We start from the raw sequence: 15,317 nt of genomic DNA, 5'->3' as shown, positions 1-15,317 counted from the left end.
ATCTGTCAGGGGAAGAGGCAGTATCTCCGAGGCTGCGGGCGCCAACATGATTTGCAATCCCTCGCAGCGTAGTTGGCCGAGGGCCCGTTATTGTGCCCGGATCTGGCGGTCCTACCCGTGGAGATTGCCAAGCTTGACGACATGGCTCATGGCGGAAGGCGATTCTAAATGCGCGAGAGCTCACAGGTTGACTTGCACACTGGTGAATCTCATGTTCCTAGAATATTCTTCCCTCCGTGCCCTTCGAGCTTTCGGCTTCCTCCTCTCTTTTCGGCCCCAGTCACTCATTACGAATATTTTAGTCACTCGTTCACCTCAATCACTCCCATGCTTGCTCCAATGGCCCGAATAACCACTTGGCTGACCGCCGCCCTGGTCGTGACAGGTGCTCAGGCTTTCCCCACGCCAGAGAACATCGCCAAGCTGGCCCAGAGTGCTGGAGCCGGGTTTGAGGGTATAGGCTCGCTCTCGGACTTCCATGCCACCTTAGTCCGTCTCCGCGAGGACCAGGCGATACTTTCCAGGAAGCGTAGCTTCAGCCCAGCTCCGATCGACGTCTCAGAGGACCATGCTTTCGTACCGCCATCAGAAAGCGACCAGCGCGGGCCCTGTCCTGGTCTCAATGCTCTGGCCAACCACAACTACGTCAGCCACGACGGCGCTATCTCCGTCATCGAGCAGATCACGGCGGCCACGGAGGTGTTCAACTTTGGCGTCGACCTCGCCACCGTGCTCGCCCTGGTCAGCGTGCTCTTCGTCGGCAACCCGCTGTCCGTCAAGCCCAGCTACTCCATCGGCGGCCCTACCGACAAGGTTGAGAACCTGCTGGACAACCTGGGCGGTCTACTAGGCACGCCAGAGGGCCTCGACCACAGCCACAACATCATCGAGTCAGACGCCTCGCCGACGCGTGATGACCTGTACCAGACCGGCGACGCCTGGACGCTTAGCATGAATGCCTTCACTGAGCTGTACGAGTCCATCGAGGGCGATGCACTCACGCGCGATGAGATGGCCGACCACGCCACCCGTCGCTTCAACCACTCTATCGCGAACAATCCTTACTTCTGGAACGGCCCCGTCACAAACGTTATGATGCGTCCAGTCGGATACGTACTCGCCAACGATGTCCTGTCCAACCACACAGACGACAACCCGGACGAGACGCTTTCCAAGGACGTGCTCAGGTCCTTTTACGGCGTTACAGAAAACCCCAACGGGACCCTATCATACGCTCCAGGCCACGAGCGTATCCCCGAGAACTGGTTCCCCCGCCAGAAGCCATACACCATTCTGGACTTCAACGCCGCCGAGGCGGCCCTGCTCCTCAAGAAGCCCGAGCTGCTCAGCGTGGGCGGCAACACGGGCGAGGTCAACTCATTTGCTGGTATCGACCTCGAGGACCTGACCGGCGGGGTGTTCAAAACGCGGCGAACCTGCTCGAGAGGAACAACCTGGTCTGCTTCGCGCTAGAGGTCATCAAGTTCGCCGGGCCCAACTCCCTGTCGTCGGCACTCAAGACCCTCTCGGAGCCCATCGAAATTTTGGGCAAAATTGTGGCGCCCCTAGTAGACCTGTCATGCCCTGTTTTTGATGACCTGACTGTTGGCGGAACGAACTTCTGGGATCATGCGATGGAAACGTACCGGGGCGCCAACAAGAGCGAATCAGCTCTGTGATAGACGATGTCAATTTAAGGTTGATAGGGGTGTATATTCTTGCCTGTACCTACGTATTAGAACACTAGAATTTATAAGGAATTTAATATCTAAAGGTGTAGGTAGTTAGGTTATTAATTAAAAGAATTAGTTATTAAAGGGTATTTATAGAAGTATAGTTTTAGTTATTTATAGGATTTATTTATATAATTAATTATAAATTTATATTATTTTTTTCTTTAAATAGATTATTTTTAGTTTATTTATATAAATTATATTTTTAATAATATTAGTTAAAATACTTTTAAAACTTTATTTTTTCTTTATAGTTCATTAAATTTACTTTATATTAATTAAATTAAAATAATATAATAATAATATATTTTAAAGTTTAAATTTTAATTTATATTAATTTAAAAGGTTAATAAATTAAAAAAGGAGAAAAATTATTAATTTAAGTTAAAAGTTTAAATCTATTATAATGAAAAGTTTTAAATTTAAATTTTAATTTAAGTAATTTTTTGGTTTTTAAATTATTTTATTTTAATTTAAAACTTAATTATTAAATTTAATTAAATTATTTAAATTCAAAATTTTATATAATTAATAAAATATTAATAAATAAATAATATTAATTAGTAATAGTTAATAAAACTTATTAATTAAAGTAGTTATTTAATTTATTTTAATTATATTAATTTAATAATTTATTTTTATTTTTTAAAATATTATTTTATTAATATATTATAAACTTTTATAAAATATTTATTATTAATATATATTAAAAGAGATTTATATTATTATATTTATTTTAAAAGGATTTTATTAAAGTTTTAAAGAATATAAATATTTTTAATATAATAGATAGTAATTATTTATAAACTATTATAAAAGAGTTTATATTTATATATTTATTAATATATTTATAATATTTAATTATTTAAAGTAAAGATATATAAAAGGTTTTATTTTTAAAGGAAGGTATAAATTTAATTTTTAATATTTTAAGTTTAATTATATAATTTTTATAATTAATACATTATAATTAATTATTAATTATTTTATAAAACTTTTCTTTTTATTTTATAAGTTTTTATATATATATAATATATAGTTTAAAAGTTAAAGAAAGTATTATTTTAAAAAAGGAAATAAAGGTTATAATTATAGAATTTTAATATATAATTATATAATATAATTATTTATTAAATTAAGATTTAAATATTATAATTAAGGTTAGTTAATTATTTATAAAGGATTATCTTTTAGATTATTATTTATTTTTTAATTTTATTATTTGTTTTAATTTATTAAATATAATTAAATATAAATAGAAATTATAATTATAATATTAATTTATAATAACTTTATTTATAAAGTAATTTATATTATTTAATATTTATTTTTAAACTTTTAAAGATATTAATAATTCTTTTATTAATATAAATATAATTTTATAAATTATATTAAAATAATTTTAATTTTAATTTAATTAATAATATATTTAATTATTATAAAATAGAAACTTTATTTATAAATATAAAATTAATTATTTAATAAGTTAAAAGTATTAATAATATAATTAAATTAAAATTAAAAGTATTAAATAAGGAGATTTTATTAATTAATATTCTTTATACTTTATAATTATTTATTATATAGTAAAAGTAATCTTTAAATATTAATATTTTTAAATATTTTATAAAACATTTTTAATTATAATATAATTATAATTAAAATAGAGCTTTTAATAATTATTAATAAATTATTAAATTTAAAATTAAAAAAGAATTATTAAAAATAGTTTTATTTTATAAAAGAGTTTTAAAAAGTATTAATAAAGTTAGATTTTATATAAATAGTTATTTAAAAGAATAAAATACTTTTTATTTATTTAAGTTAAATAGTTTTAAAAGGTTAACTTTTTTATAAAAGTATTTATAAATTATTTATAAACTTATTTAATTAAATTAATATAGTTTATAAATTTATTTTAATAGGTTTTTCTCTTTTTATTTAAAAGTAGAAAGTAATATTTTAAAATTATATCTTTAAGTAGGTAAAATAAATAATTTATAAGAATATTAATCTTTTAGTATAATATATAATATAAATTTTATAATATTTTATAATATTTAAAAATATATAATTTAAAAGAGTTAATTTATTTTAATATTAATAATTTTTAAAGATTTATAATTTATTAAAATTATAATTTTAATACTTTAAATTTAATAGAATTAATATTATAAAGTTAATAAAATTTTAAATAGTTTTATTTTTAAATAAAATATTATATTTATATATTAATAAGTTTTTAAAAGTATAAAATTAAATATAAAATAAAGTTTTAATTATAGAAGTAAGATTATAAAAATAATATTAATATAGTATTTATTTATATTAAATTTAATTATAAAGAATAGTTATTAATTAAAAGTTTTATAATTAAAAATTAATAATAATATTTTAATTTTATATTATTATTTTTATATTTTTAAAAATATAATAGTTTAACTTTTAAAATTATTAATATAATTTATAAAAATATTAATTTATTTAAAATAATTATTTATTAAATTATAAAGTATTTAATAATATTAATAAAGTTATAAATTTTAATTATAATTATTAATATAAAGTAATTATAAATAATAATAACTTTTATTAAATTAATAGTAATATTATTTTTAAAATAAAAGTTAAAAGATTTTTATTTAATAAATAAATTAATTTTAAATATATTTAAAATAAATTTGTAAATTATTAATTAAATAAATATAATTAATATATATTTATAAAGTTATTTTATAATATTTATTTAAATAATAATATTATTTATTAAATTATATATAAATTTATAAAGTTTATAAAAACTTTTTAATAAATTTATAAAATATAATTAAAATATTATAAAGATTAAATAATATTATTAATTATTTATATAAATTAAATAATATAATAAAAGTAATTTTTTATAATTTTAGGGTTTAATTAAATATATTAAAAGTTATTTTTAAATTTATAAAGATATATTATTTATAATTTATTATATATTAAATTTAATTTATAAATTATAGATTATTTATATTTTTAATTTTATTATTAAATTAAAAGTAAATAGTTAAAGTTTTAAAAGATAAAATATAATATATTTTAAAAATTAATTTAGTTAAATTTATTATATAAAACTTTTATAATAACTTTATAATTATTTATAATATTATTTCTTATTAAAAATATCTTTTATATTAATATATTAAACTATATTTAGTTTATTTAAGTTAATATTATTAGTTTATTAAAGGTTAAAGTTATTATAAACTATAGGTTAGTCTTAATATTATTAAGTATTATATATAATATTACTATATAATTTAAGTATAAATATAAGTTAGTTAAAATAGATAAAGATAAAAACTATTATTCCTCTAATTAAAGTTCTAACTTTACTTAAGTAAATATTTATTTATTAACTTTATAAGTAAAACTACTTAAAAATAGTTATTTAATCTATTATATAATTTATTAAATTAAGAGATAACCTTTAAATAAAGTAATTATACTTTATTATTTAGGTTTATAGTTTTAATAATTTATAAATAAAAAAATAGTTATTAATAATTAAGTTTATAATTATATAAAGATAAATTTTTACTTTAAAAGAAGTTATTATTATTTAAAATAGTTAATATATTTTTAAAAATTAAGAGATTATAAGTTTAATTTAAAGTATATTAAAATCTATAAAATTTTAAATTTAAGTTTAAAGGTTTTAATTTAAATTTAATTTATTTAAAAGGAAAATATTAAATAGATTTAAGAAAAGGTTTAAATAAAGTTAAATTAAATTATAATATAATAGAATAATTAAATAAAAATTAATTAAAAATTATAATTATAAGTTTTTAATTTTATATTTAAAAGGGTTAAATTTAATTTATAATATTAAATATAAAAATATATATATTTTAATATAATTATTTAATTAATAATAATTATAATAAAATATTAAATAATTTATTTAAGTTAAGTTTTTTTATATATATAATTATAAACTTTTAAATATAAAGTAGAAAGGTAAAATTAAAGATTCTTATTTTTATAAATAAATATATTTTTATAAATTTTAATAAAATTATATATAATTTATTTTTATAAAAGATTAAATTATTTAAAAGAAAGTAAAAAAGTTTATAATTATTTATATTAATATAATAAATAATTTTTAATAAAATATTTATATAATATTATTTTTATTAAATAAATTAAAGAACTTTAAAGTATATTTTTAATATAGGTAGTAATTTAAAGATTATTTATAGGAGTATTTAAATATTACTTTAAGGGTAGAAAAGAGGGTTTTAATATTTAAAATATAATTTTATAGTTAAAAGTTTTAATTTATATATTTTAAAGGTATTAATTTAAATTAATTAAAAAATAAATAAATAAAAGTTTTATTTTATATATAATATATTATTTATTAATAAAAATTATTTTTAAGGGTAAATTTATTTAAAATATATTATTAAAATTATTTTATAGAAAATTATAAAAATCTTTAAAGATTTATTAATTATAATAAATTTTATAATAATAAAAATATTTTTATAATTAAAAGGTTAGTATTATTAAAATTATTTATTTATATAAAGTTTATAAAAATATAATTAAAATTATATTATTAAGGATTTAAAATAATAATAAATTTAAAAATTATAATTAAAAAAATAAAAATTATAATTATTAATAAATTAAATATAATAAAATTATAAAGTATTTTTATATTTTTATAAAATAATTTATTATAAAAGAGAGTAAAAGATTATTAGTATTTATTTTTATATAAAAGTATTTTAATAATTTTAATTTTTAAAGTAAATATTATTAAAAATTCTCTTTAAAAGTTATTAATATTATTATTATTTTTATATAGAAATAAAGTTATAATATTTTTTATTTAAAGTTATTTTTAATAAAATAAACTTAAATATTTCTTTTAAAAATTTACTTTAAAGTAACTTTAATTAATTATTTTATTATATTAATTTATAACTATATTATATAATTAATTAATAAATTAGATTATTTATTATTATAAAAACTTTTTAAAATAATATTTTAATTAATTAATAAATTATAAATATTTTTAAAAAATAAATTTAATTTTATAATTTTTATTTAATAATTTTATTTATTATAATTAAAGTAAGTATTATTTTTAAGTTATAATAATATAAAATTAATATTTATTATTAATATATTATAAATTAAGTTTTTAAAGGTAAAGTAGATAATTTATTTATTAGTTTATAAGTTAAAAATTATTAATTATATTAAAGTAATACTAATTAATTTAAATTATATAACTTTTAATTTTTAATAATATTTTAATTAATTTTTATATAATAAAAGGATAGTTATATTATAAAGTTAAACTATTATTTTAAGAGTAGTAAAATCTTTTATTTAATTATTTTATTAATATAAATATTAATATATTTAATAAGTTTTTATAATTATTATAGTTATTAAATAAAATAATTTATTAATAATTTTAATATAAATATTTAATTAATTAATAAAGATTTTTAATAGAATAATATAAATTATTATAAATTATTATTATAATAATAAAATTTAAAGAAAGTTTTAAAATATTAAATAAAATTAATATATAATTTATTTTTATAAAATAAAAGAGTTAAAAATATAATTTAAAAATAAAAGGTATTATATTAATTTAAAATTTATATAATTATTTTTATAAAATAAATTAATTTAATTTATTAGTAAATATTTATTTAATAAAATTATTAAAGTTATTTAATAATTTTATAAAGATTTTATTTAATTATAATTTGTAAAGATTATAAAAGTATAGAGTTAAATTTATATTTTTTTAATTTATTAAAGATAAAAATATCTATAATATTAAATTAAAAGTTTTTAAAAAAGTTTTTATATTAAAAGGCTTTAAAAGGTTAAATTTATTAAGTAGAATTATTATAAAAAACTTTTATAAATAAATCTTTATTAATATAATAAACTTTTATAAAGGGTTATATAATTAATATTAAAGGTTAATTATATTATCTTTATATTAACTTTAAAGGTTTAAAGTTATTAAAAGTTTATTATTAAAAGTATAAATTTATTAAAATAATAATTTTATTTACTTTATTTAAAATAATAAAAATTATATTTTATTAAAGTATATAATAATTAAGTTAAGTTTTTAATTAATATAATTATTTTAAATAATATAGACTATTTTAATAACTTTAAGTTTAATATTATATTTTTATTTAATTTCTTTAAATTATTATTTATAATTTTTATTAAACTATAAAAATAAATATTTAAAATATTAAGGAGTTTATAAACTTAATATATTAATTAATAAACTTTTAAATATTTTTAATTATAAATCTATTAATAAAAATTTATAGTTAATAAATACTCTTTAAAAGAAATTTTAATAAATTAACTTTATTAAATATTATAAAATATTAAATAAAAGATTTTTATTAAAAATAAAGAAATTAATATAAAATAATAAAATTAATATTTATTAATATATTTTTAATTTAATTATAAATTAATTATATTAATAATAATAATATAAAAATATAATATTTATTATTAAAACTTTTAATTAATTTAAAGACTATTTATTTATAAATAATAATTATTAATAAATAAATATTATTATTATTTAATTTAATAAATAGAGTTTTTTATAATTATTATTATTATTAAAAGTAATTTAATTTTATATAATTAAAGTATAAATATTTATTTTAAATTAAATAATAATTAAATTAATAATTATTTAAAAATATATTTAATAATATTAAAGTTAATTATAATTATTTTTATTAAATATATAAGTAAAATAAAATTTTTTTAATAAAAATAATTATTTTTATATATTTTTATTTATATTTATATATTAAAATATTAAAATTTATAAGGAATTTAATATTTAAAGGTATAGGTAGTTAGGTTATTAATTAGAAGAATTAGCTATTAAAGGGTACCTATAGAAGTGTGGTTTTGGCTGTCTGTAGGGCTTGCTTACGTAACTAACTACGGATCCACAGGGGCTTATATAAAAGTTATTCCCAAAAATATGGTTCGTCCGGCTAAAACTGTAGGTAAGCATGGTTGCCCTTGCAACCATAGAAGGGGATTTTGTTGGGTACCAAGTACCTTGGCGCATTACTTATGCCCTTAGTACAGTTTAGACCCAATACTAGGGAGCGTTCCTCAGTGATGTGTTGCAAAAAGGATTGTTGGATTCTTGAGATTTCAATACCAGCTGTCAGAGGAGAGTAAACACGTGTGTCAAAGCTCCAGAATGTTTCTCCCTTTATTGACTGGCAAGGTTGCCAAAATAACATGATAACGGCTACGTTTCAATCCCTATGATGAATACGGTCTGCCTCTTGGCTACATCTCCCACTCCCCACAGCGAGTGCCTCAATTTCCCCGGTGTGATCTTGCCGTAATTTGAACCCAAAAGTCGGAGATTGAGAATAGACCGTAACATCTTGTTTTCCATGGCCTAGAGGTCATTCGAGATTAGCATCTGCTTAGGACGAAGCGATTGGACTTCTTAGCTTACCTTTCTGGCCTCAACAAGGCTATGTCAAAATTCCGAAAGATCTGCGAGGTCAGCGTAATTCATCTAGAGATTGTAAATTCGCACCCGCAAAACGGATGATTTAGGACAACCTCCCATATGATCATCTCCCATGGGATAACTTCAGGAGGTCTCCCTAATGGCTTGGGTGCACCCTCCCATTTTACGGGTGTGGATCTCCGATCTCTATTTCTGACCTTTCTTATGGGGTCACTTCTTACCTCAAATGTGAGTTTGTAGAGCTCCATCATGGCGACTGGCTTCCCCAAGCAATGCCACCTTCCATGCCCAAACGTCAAGTCATTGGTCCTGATCATTGCCGCCAGCTTGTGAGGATCTTTCTCAAACCATCGTTCAGGCCGGAAACTCTGAGCGTCATCTCCGTATAGCTCTTTATCGTGATGCATCGCAACGGCTGAGTAGGCAATGCAGGTACCGCCGGGGATGAAGACGGACTTTCCGTCCACTGTCACCGTGTCTCCTCCTGGTGGAACGTCCTTGCTGAAGGGGTTGACGACAGGCGGCCAGGTTCTTATCCCCTCCCGTATCACGGCTTGCAGGTACGGAAGCTTCTTTGCCCGGTCGAGGCGGACGATGCCCGTGGATGACGAAAGGGCATCGCCTGACTGGACCGCCTCATCAATCTCCTGTTGAAGTTTCTGCCTGACCCGAGAATTGCTCATAAGGTGTAGGAAAATTCCGTTGATGGCAGACGACGTGGTATCAGAGCCAGCCAGAACCTGTTCCACAGCTTCGGTCCGCAACTCGTCGCCGGCTAAGCCGTGGCGAATAAACGATGCAAGCATATCTGATCGTTCATCCGTAGGATCGGTAGCTCGCTGGTCGACCCATCCAAAGCAAATTCCAAGTATCTTCCCAAAACCGCCTGTATCCTTTGGAGACGGAGCGAAAAATCTCCCGAACCATGGAATATGAGATACCCAGCTTAGTCCAAGGGCTATGAAAACGGCGGCCGTGTACATCCCTTCCTCGGCGGATGTAATAAAGTTCATTTCATCTTTGTCATTGATGAGCATACCAAAGGGCCTGCCCAGTCCCACAGAGCTAATGACGTCCAATGTGAAGTATCGTATCTTCTTTGCGCATTCCATGGGTCTCACCAGGTCTTCCGTGGAGAGGTACTTGGTTTTGATAAGCTGCACGAATTCTTGAACTCGTGTATCGACTGTGACTTCGATCTCATGGTTCTCACGCCCCGAATACTTTGCGATAATCAGCTGTCGCCCATGTATGCATGTGAGATAATAATTTCTTACTCCTGGGGCCATCTGCTTCCTCCGTTCGTCATGTTTCTTGGTGTCGGTCTGACTGAAAACGTTGTCCCGGCGATGTTCGAAGCGAAGGCCTTGGAAATACCAGTCTGACCTTTTATATCCGGCCTTTACGTTCACTTGGGCCCAGACCTCCGGAGAAGAAGTGATGATAAGGTTCGGTGCGACCCTAGCGATGCGCCCTTTGCGTGTGTGAGCCCAGGATTGAACCGATCAAGCTTGATCATTATTCTCAAGCGCTTCTTACCGTACTTGTCACTGACATTTCGGTACCATTCATGAAGGTTCGGGCATATCATCTCCCTGGAATGGAAGAAATTGGTCAGACCTGTCCCCGGCGGTCCTTTGAAATGCCGAAGGCGCCAGTAAGACCACGTCTTCTTCACAATGCTTATGATCACGAAGACGAGGCCAATAAGCCATGCCGAGTTGGAGTCCGGTAGTTTCAATTCCATGTTGTCTGCAGAGCCAGGATTCCGTTCAGTAAAGGTTGAGCTTGATGGTCGAGAGATCATGAAGTTTCCTGGCCATGAGGGGTCGAAACATCGGCAGTGGGGCCCGATTATAAGCTGACATGCAGATGCATTTGACGCAAAAAGGGGACGGAAAATAAACCCCAGAGAAGCAAGTCCCTTGGACCAAGCAATTGTACGCCGGATATATACATTCCCCTCTCCCCAGCCAGCCTATTACCTGTCACATTCTCAAACAACTACCCCGCTAGAAAATCACATGTGCGACCTGCATTTTGCTCGAGTCCAGTGAAGGAGCCCTCAATCATAGCTTACCTATGCTGGGCACATAGCTCGGCCTGCTCTCGGAATCGATCGCTGTTAGTCCCCATCACGTGTTAAGCGGTCCGGCGTGAAAATGATCGGAAGACTGTGGTAGGGTCGCATATGTTGTTGTCGCATTTTTTCGACATGAATTTGCCCTACTCCCGTGTGTTCAAGTCACAGATACAAGCTCCCTCTGTGGCCAGTCAGAAGATCACAATTCCGATCTCGGTCGCTGCCCCTTCCTATCGACGGCCTCAGAGTACTCTGCCCGATGTGAATGTTACGAGACCACCATGCCTCCTGTCATTTGAAATGTTAGGTCTTTCAGTATTTACCACTGTGTCAAGGTACTGTGTATAGCTTTAGATGTATATAGAATAGAAGTGAAACTAGGTATCGATTTCTAAGTTGTGCAAGCTTTGTCGTAGCAGAGTATCCATGGATTCTCAGGTGTGAAGGGATTGAAAGGTACGTGAGTCAGTCACCCAGAACGAACGTAATGCTTGCTGTAATTCTGCTTACTTGCACCTATTGTATTTTAATCACTTTCATAGACACTGTATGTTTTTTAAACGCTGGGTCTTGAGTATTTACCACCGTATGAAGGCGCCATGTATGTCCTTGGACGTATGTGGAGTAGAAGCGAAAACAGTTACACGATAGAAACATTGCATGGTTTCACGTGGAGATTTCCTGCCAGGGGGTATGTTTCCTATTTGGGAATCATATGAGATCATGTAAGATTGCTTTGGACATAGACATTCTCATCAGGATTCCCCCGGACAAGTGAGGGACTATGCAAGGTCCTTTATTGGATAATGGCTTCATTAAGTCATGAAAATATCGTCATCGACGACCTCGGGATCGAAGAAGTGGGTGGATGCTGTCATCTGTTGGGATGGCTGCTGATGTGAACTTTTGCGCTCCCAGACTCTGGTTCGGGATGTGCAATCCCACAGCGAGATCATATTTCTCGGCCTGGTCATCCAGGCCACCTGCCGAAAACCACTCCTGAAAGTTGGAGGTCAGCTCTTCCTCCAGTGGTTTCACCACATTCTGAAACATCAAACATCGAACGTCTTGCATTGACGGATTGGGTCTTAATTTGGGGTCTGGCCGCAGACACGTGTCGATAGCGTTTCGATACCTCAAGGAGAAAATGTGCTCCTTTTGGGAAGCAAAAGCCTTCATGGCATGAAGAAAGAAATCCCTGGGACCGGATAGTTCTTTGTTCAGTCCTAGATAATCCTCAAGTCGTTGTCCCAGGTGAAGTTCCAGAAGAATGACTCCAAGCTCGAGTAGCTCTGGGTATCGGTGAAGACTAGATATCTCGGTTGACTTCTTATCCTTATGTAATATGTTTGTGTCTGAAATTCCAAGGAACGGCCGTAAAGGAATGCGACCGCCGCTCCGGAAGAAGAGGATGTTCTCTCGGCTCCATCCGCCACGTGTCCAAGACCCTCCATATAAATGATGGAGGCTCCAAGCAAGGATGACGGCGAGAGCCCATTTCGCGGTCTCAGGCCACCTTTTCTGTGGCGATGCGAGGATGTCTTTGAGATTGACCTCTTCCCTCAGGCTGTCTTGTCTGATGGTTCGCTCATCTGCAGCATTGCTGGATGTGTGGAGAACGCCCCGGTTCAGGATAAAATTGAGCCTTAGTAGGTCTGCCGTTGACGGCTCCTGGAGTACATCGAAAATGCAGGAAACAGCCCCGGAAGCGGAGAATTCGTGCGCTTCTTGGCTCGGATCTGCTTGAGATGTATTTGAAAACTTCACTCTTGGCCTGAAATGAATTTGCGGCAGTGGTCAGCTATCCTCTGGGATCTAGTGTCCTACAGGCCATGGAAGCACTTACTTCAGTTCTACATGCTCGCGGATGAGAACTTCATGCCAAAAAACCCATTGCTCGCTTTCCTGAAGCTGCTCAAGTAAAACGCATAGCGACTTTGCTACATGGTTCGAACCGGCTCTGTATGTCCCCATCCTGAGCCGGCTTCCGCTGAGGGACTGTGAATGGCAGTCGCAGGACATCGCCTTGAAAACCTCGTCCGCAAAAGTCCACATCTCGGGGCTGGAATGGTTTGGATGCGCGAGCGTGTCTTCATCCAGATGATCAGCATCGTCTCCGTAGCCTTGAAATTCGTCCGTAATGCATTCGAGCTCGTGTTGTAGCCTCCTCCATTGACCGGGACTATTTAGCATATTCGTATCGAGTAGATCTTTGGGAGAGGGGAATGGCAATTCATCGCCACTCTCCGCCAATAACTTTTTAACCCTCGTCAGTCTTTGGTACTGACGAATGTTTGTGTGTACATCAGCTGAGACAAGACCTCCCTGCAAGTCATGCCACTTTTCGTCAGTCCCGACCCTTTCGGTCATGTATGCATGCTATGGAGCAAACGTGAAAAGCTCAAGGGTCTAACCTGGGATGGAATCAAATGTGGGCTAAATATCTGCTCCAGTTGATCTGCTAGGTCTCCGATTTGCGAACCAAGCCTTTCATTGCAGCCCTCTCTACTCAGCGCCACAAGGTGTTGGTGCAACGTTGCTGTCGCTGACTGGATATTGCCCAAGTATCCATATCTTTTGTCGCGTTTATTGATGGTATTCGACAAGTCTTTACATAGTTCGGAAACCACCGGCAGGACGGTCAATAGGAGATCCACTAGTTCAAGTGGCGAAGGGCGGCGCTGAGCGGGGTCCTGAGCACCAGCAGTCACGCTCTTTGTGTTTCCCATTGGGTTCGTCAAAGTCGGATCGCGCACATCATGGCTTCTTGGACTTTCCAGAAAACAATCGAAAACAAGACAAGAAGTGTAGAGGGAGAATCCATGGGACACGGTAGCAAGGGGCAGCGCGTGGGTGAGGGCAATCCCATGTTTGGTGGCAGAAACATGCGTCACTGGCCTGTAGATCTGCTAGATTGGCTTAGTCAGCCACCTAAGGAATACTTTAAGCAAGCCCTAAAATACACGATATTAGAAGCTATATAACTATAGGTTAAGAGAAATTAATAATATTTACTTATATAATTATATATAATAATAAATATTTAAAGTTTAATATTTAAATAGATAAAATTATAGCTATAATATAATAAATACTTATAACTTTAACTATAGCCTAAACCTTTCTAAGCTAGCATAGCGGCAGATGAAACTTCAGACTATCGAAACCGGGGAGCCTAATTCAGGAGCCAGATATTCATTCTACATCCGAGGGACTTAAAAGGGCCTGGAGGCACATTTATCTCACTAACTTCATTGTCATCTCTGATCATGTCGAACCTGCAGAGGCAGGCTTGACCAATCCTCACGCCAATCCTTGCTGCCCTCCTTGCGAGGCCAGATACGCCGAAATACTTTCACGGTCTCCAAGTCTTCCGCTATATTCCCTGGCTGAACTACAATTCCCCTTTGCCTTAGCCAGCACTCCGCGTGCCGCTCATACTGATCTGTCATCGCCTGATCGCGTGCCTCTCTCACTTGTCGGCCCAATTCCCTGACACTGATATCATTCTTGTCGTCTCGAGCAACTCGCTCAATCAGCCATGAACGACTCAGGTGATTAATAACTGGCGGTATGCCGCCGTTGTTGGTGCTATTGCCCCATTGGCCGCCCCCCTTGGTCCACAATTTGAGAGACTCCAGAGGTCGGCCCACCTTGCTCTCGCAGATTGTCTCCCAAATTGATCGGGCTAGAGTCTCATCCACTGCGCAGTTCATGAGATTGTCGCGCAGATGGCCCTTCTTCAAGAAATCAAGCAGTTTAAATGTCTGGCGATCTGTTTCATCGTATGAAGGGTCGTCTCTCGAACCAGGATCCCGTGTGACTGCCCAGTCAGAACAGTCCAGGATGAGGAAGAGGGAATTTAATCGTTCAATCTTGCCGAAGCTTTTGTAGATCTCGGCCTCACGCGCATCGGATTTGGTGC

General features: G+C 30.5%; 3 protein-coding genes across 3 annotated transcripts; 1 reads left to right on the top strand and 2 right to left on the bottom strand.

The window, feature by feature from the left end:
* Nucleotides 1–339: 339 nt before the first annotated feature.
* On the top strand, nt 340–1,679 carry KVR01_011683 (uncharacterized protein; the record flags this gene model as incomplete). Its single annotated transcript, XM_044789968.1, has 2 exons — nt 340–1,418; nt 1,448–1,679. The coding sequence occupies 2 exons, from the start codon at nt 340–342 to the stop codon at nt 1,677–1,679; spliced, it is 1,311 nt and encodes a 436-aa protein (XP_044639392.1).
* Nucleotides 1,680–8,961: 7,282 nt separating this feature from the next.
* On the bottom strand, nt 8,962–11,184 carry KVR01_011703 (uncharacterized protein). Its single transcript, XM_044788684.1, has 5 exons — nt 10,849–11,184; nt 10,587–10,783; nt 9,531–10,532; nt 9,292–9,332; nt 8,962–9,231 (listed from the first exon to the last, which is right to left on the bottom strand). The coding sequence occupies exons 1-5, from the start codon at nt 11,114–11,116 to the stop codon at nt 9,147–9,149; spliced, it is 1,593 nt and encodes a 530-aa protein (XP_044639412.1). The 5' UTR covers nt 11,117–11,184; the 3' UTR covers nt 8,962–9,146.
* Nucleotides 11,185–12,122: 938 nt separating this feature from the next.
* KVR01_011772 (uncharacterized protein) lies at nt 12,123–14,228 on the bottom strand. Its single transcript, XM_044789306.1, has 3 exons — nt 13,807–14,228; nt 13,239–13,717; nt 12,123–13,166 (listed from the first exon to the last, which is right to left on the bottom strand). The coding sequence occupies exons 1-3, from the start codon at nt 14,119–14,121 to the stop codon at nt 12,227–12,229; spliced, it is 1,734 nt and encodes a 577-aa protein (XP_044639481.1). The 5' UTR covers nt 14,122–14,228; the 3' UTR covers nt 12,123–12,226.
* Between the last annotated feature and the right edge of the window lie 1,089 nt (nt 14,229–15,317).

Source organism: Diaporthe batatas (assembly GCF_019321695.1).
Source record: "Diaporthe batatas strain CRI 302-4 chromosome Unknown Contig00016, whole genome shotgun sequence".
Taxonomy (NCBI): Eukaryota; Fungi; Ascomycota; class Sordariomycetes; order Diaporthales; family Diaporthaceae; genus Diaporthe; species Diaporthe batatas.
The sequence above is the reverse complement of the archived record's forward strand: the minus strand, read 5'-3'. Positions and strand labels throughout refer to the sequence as shown.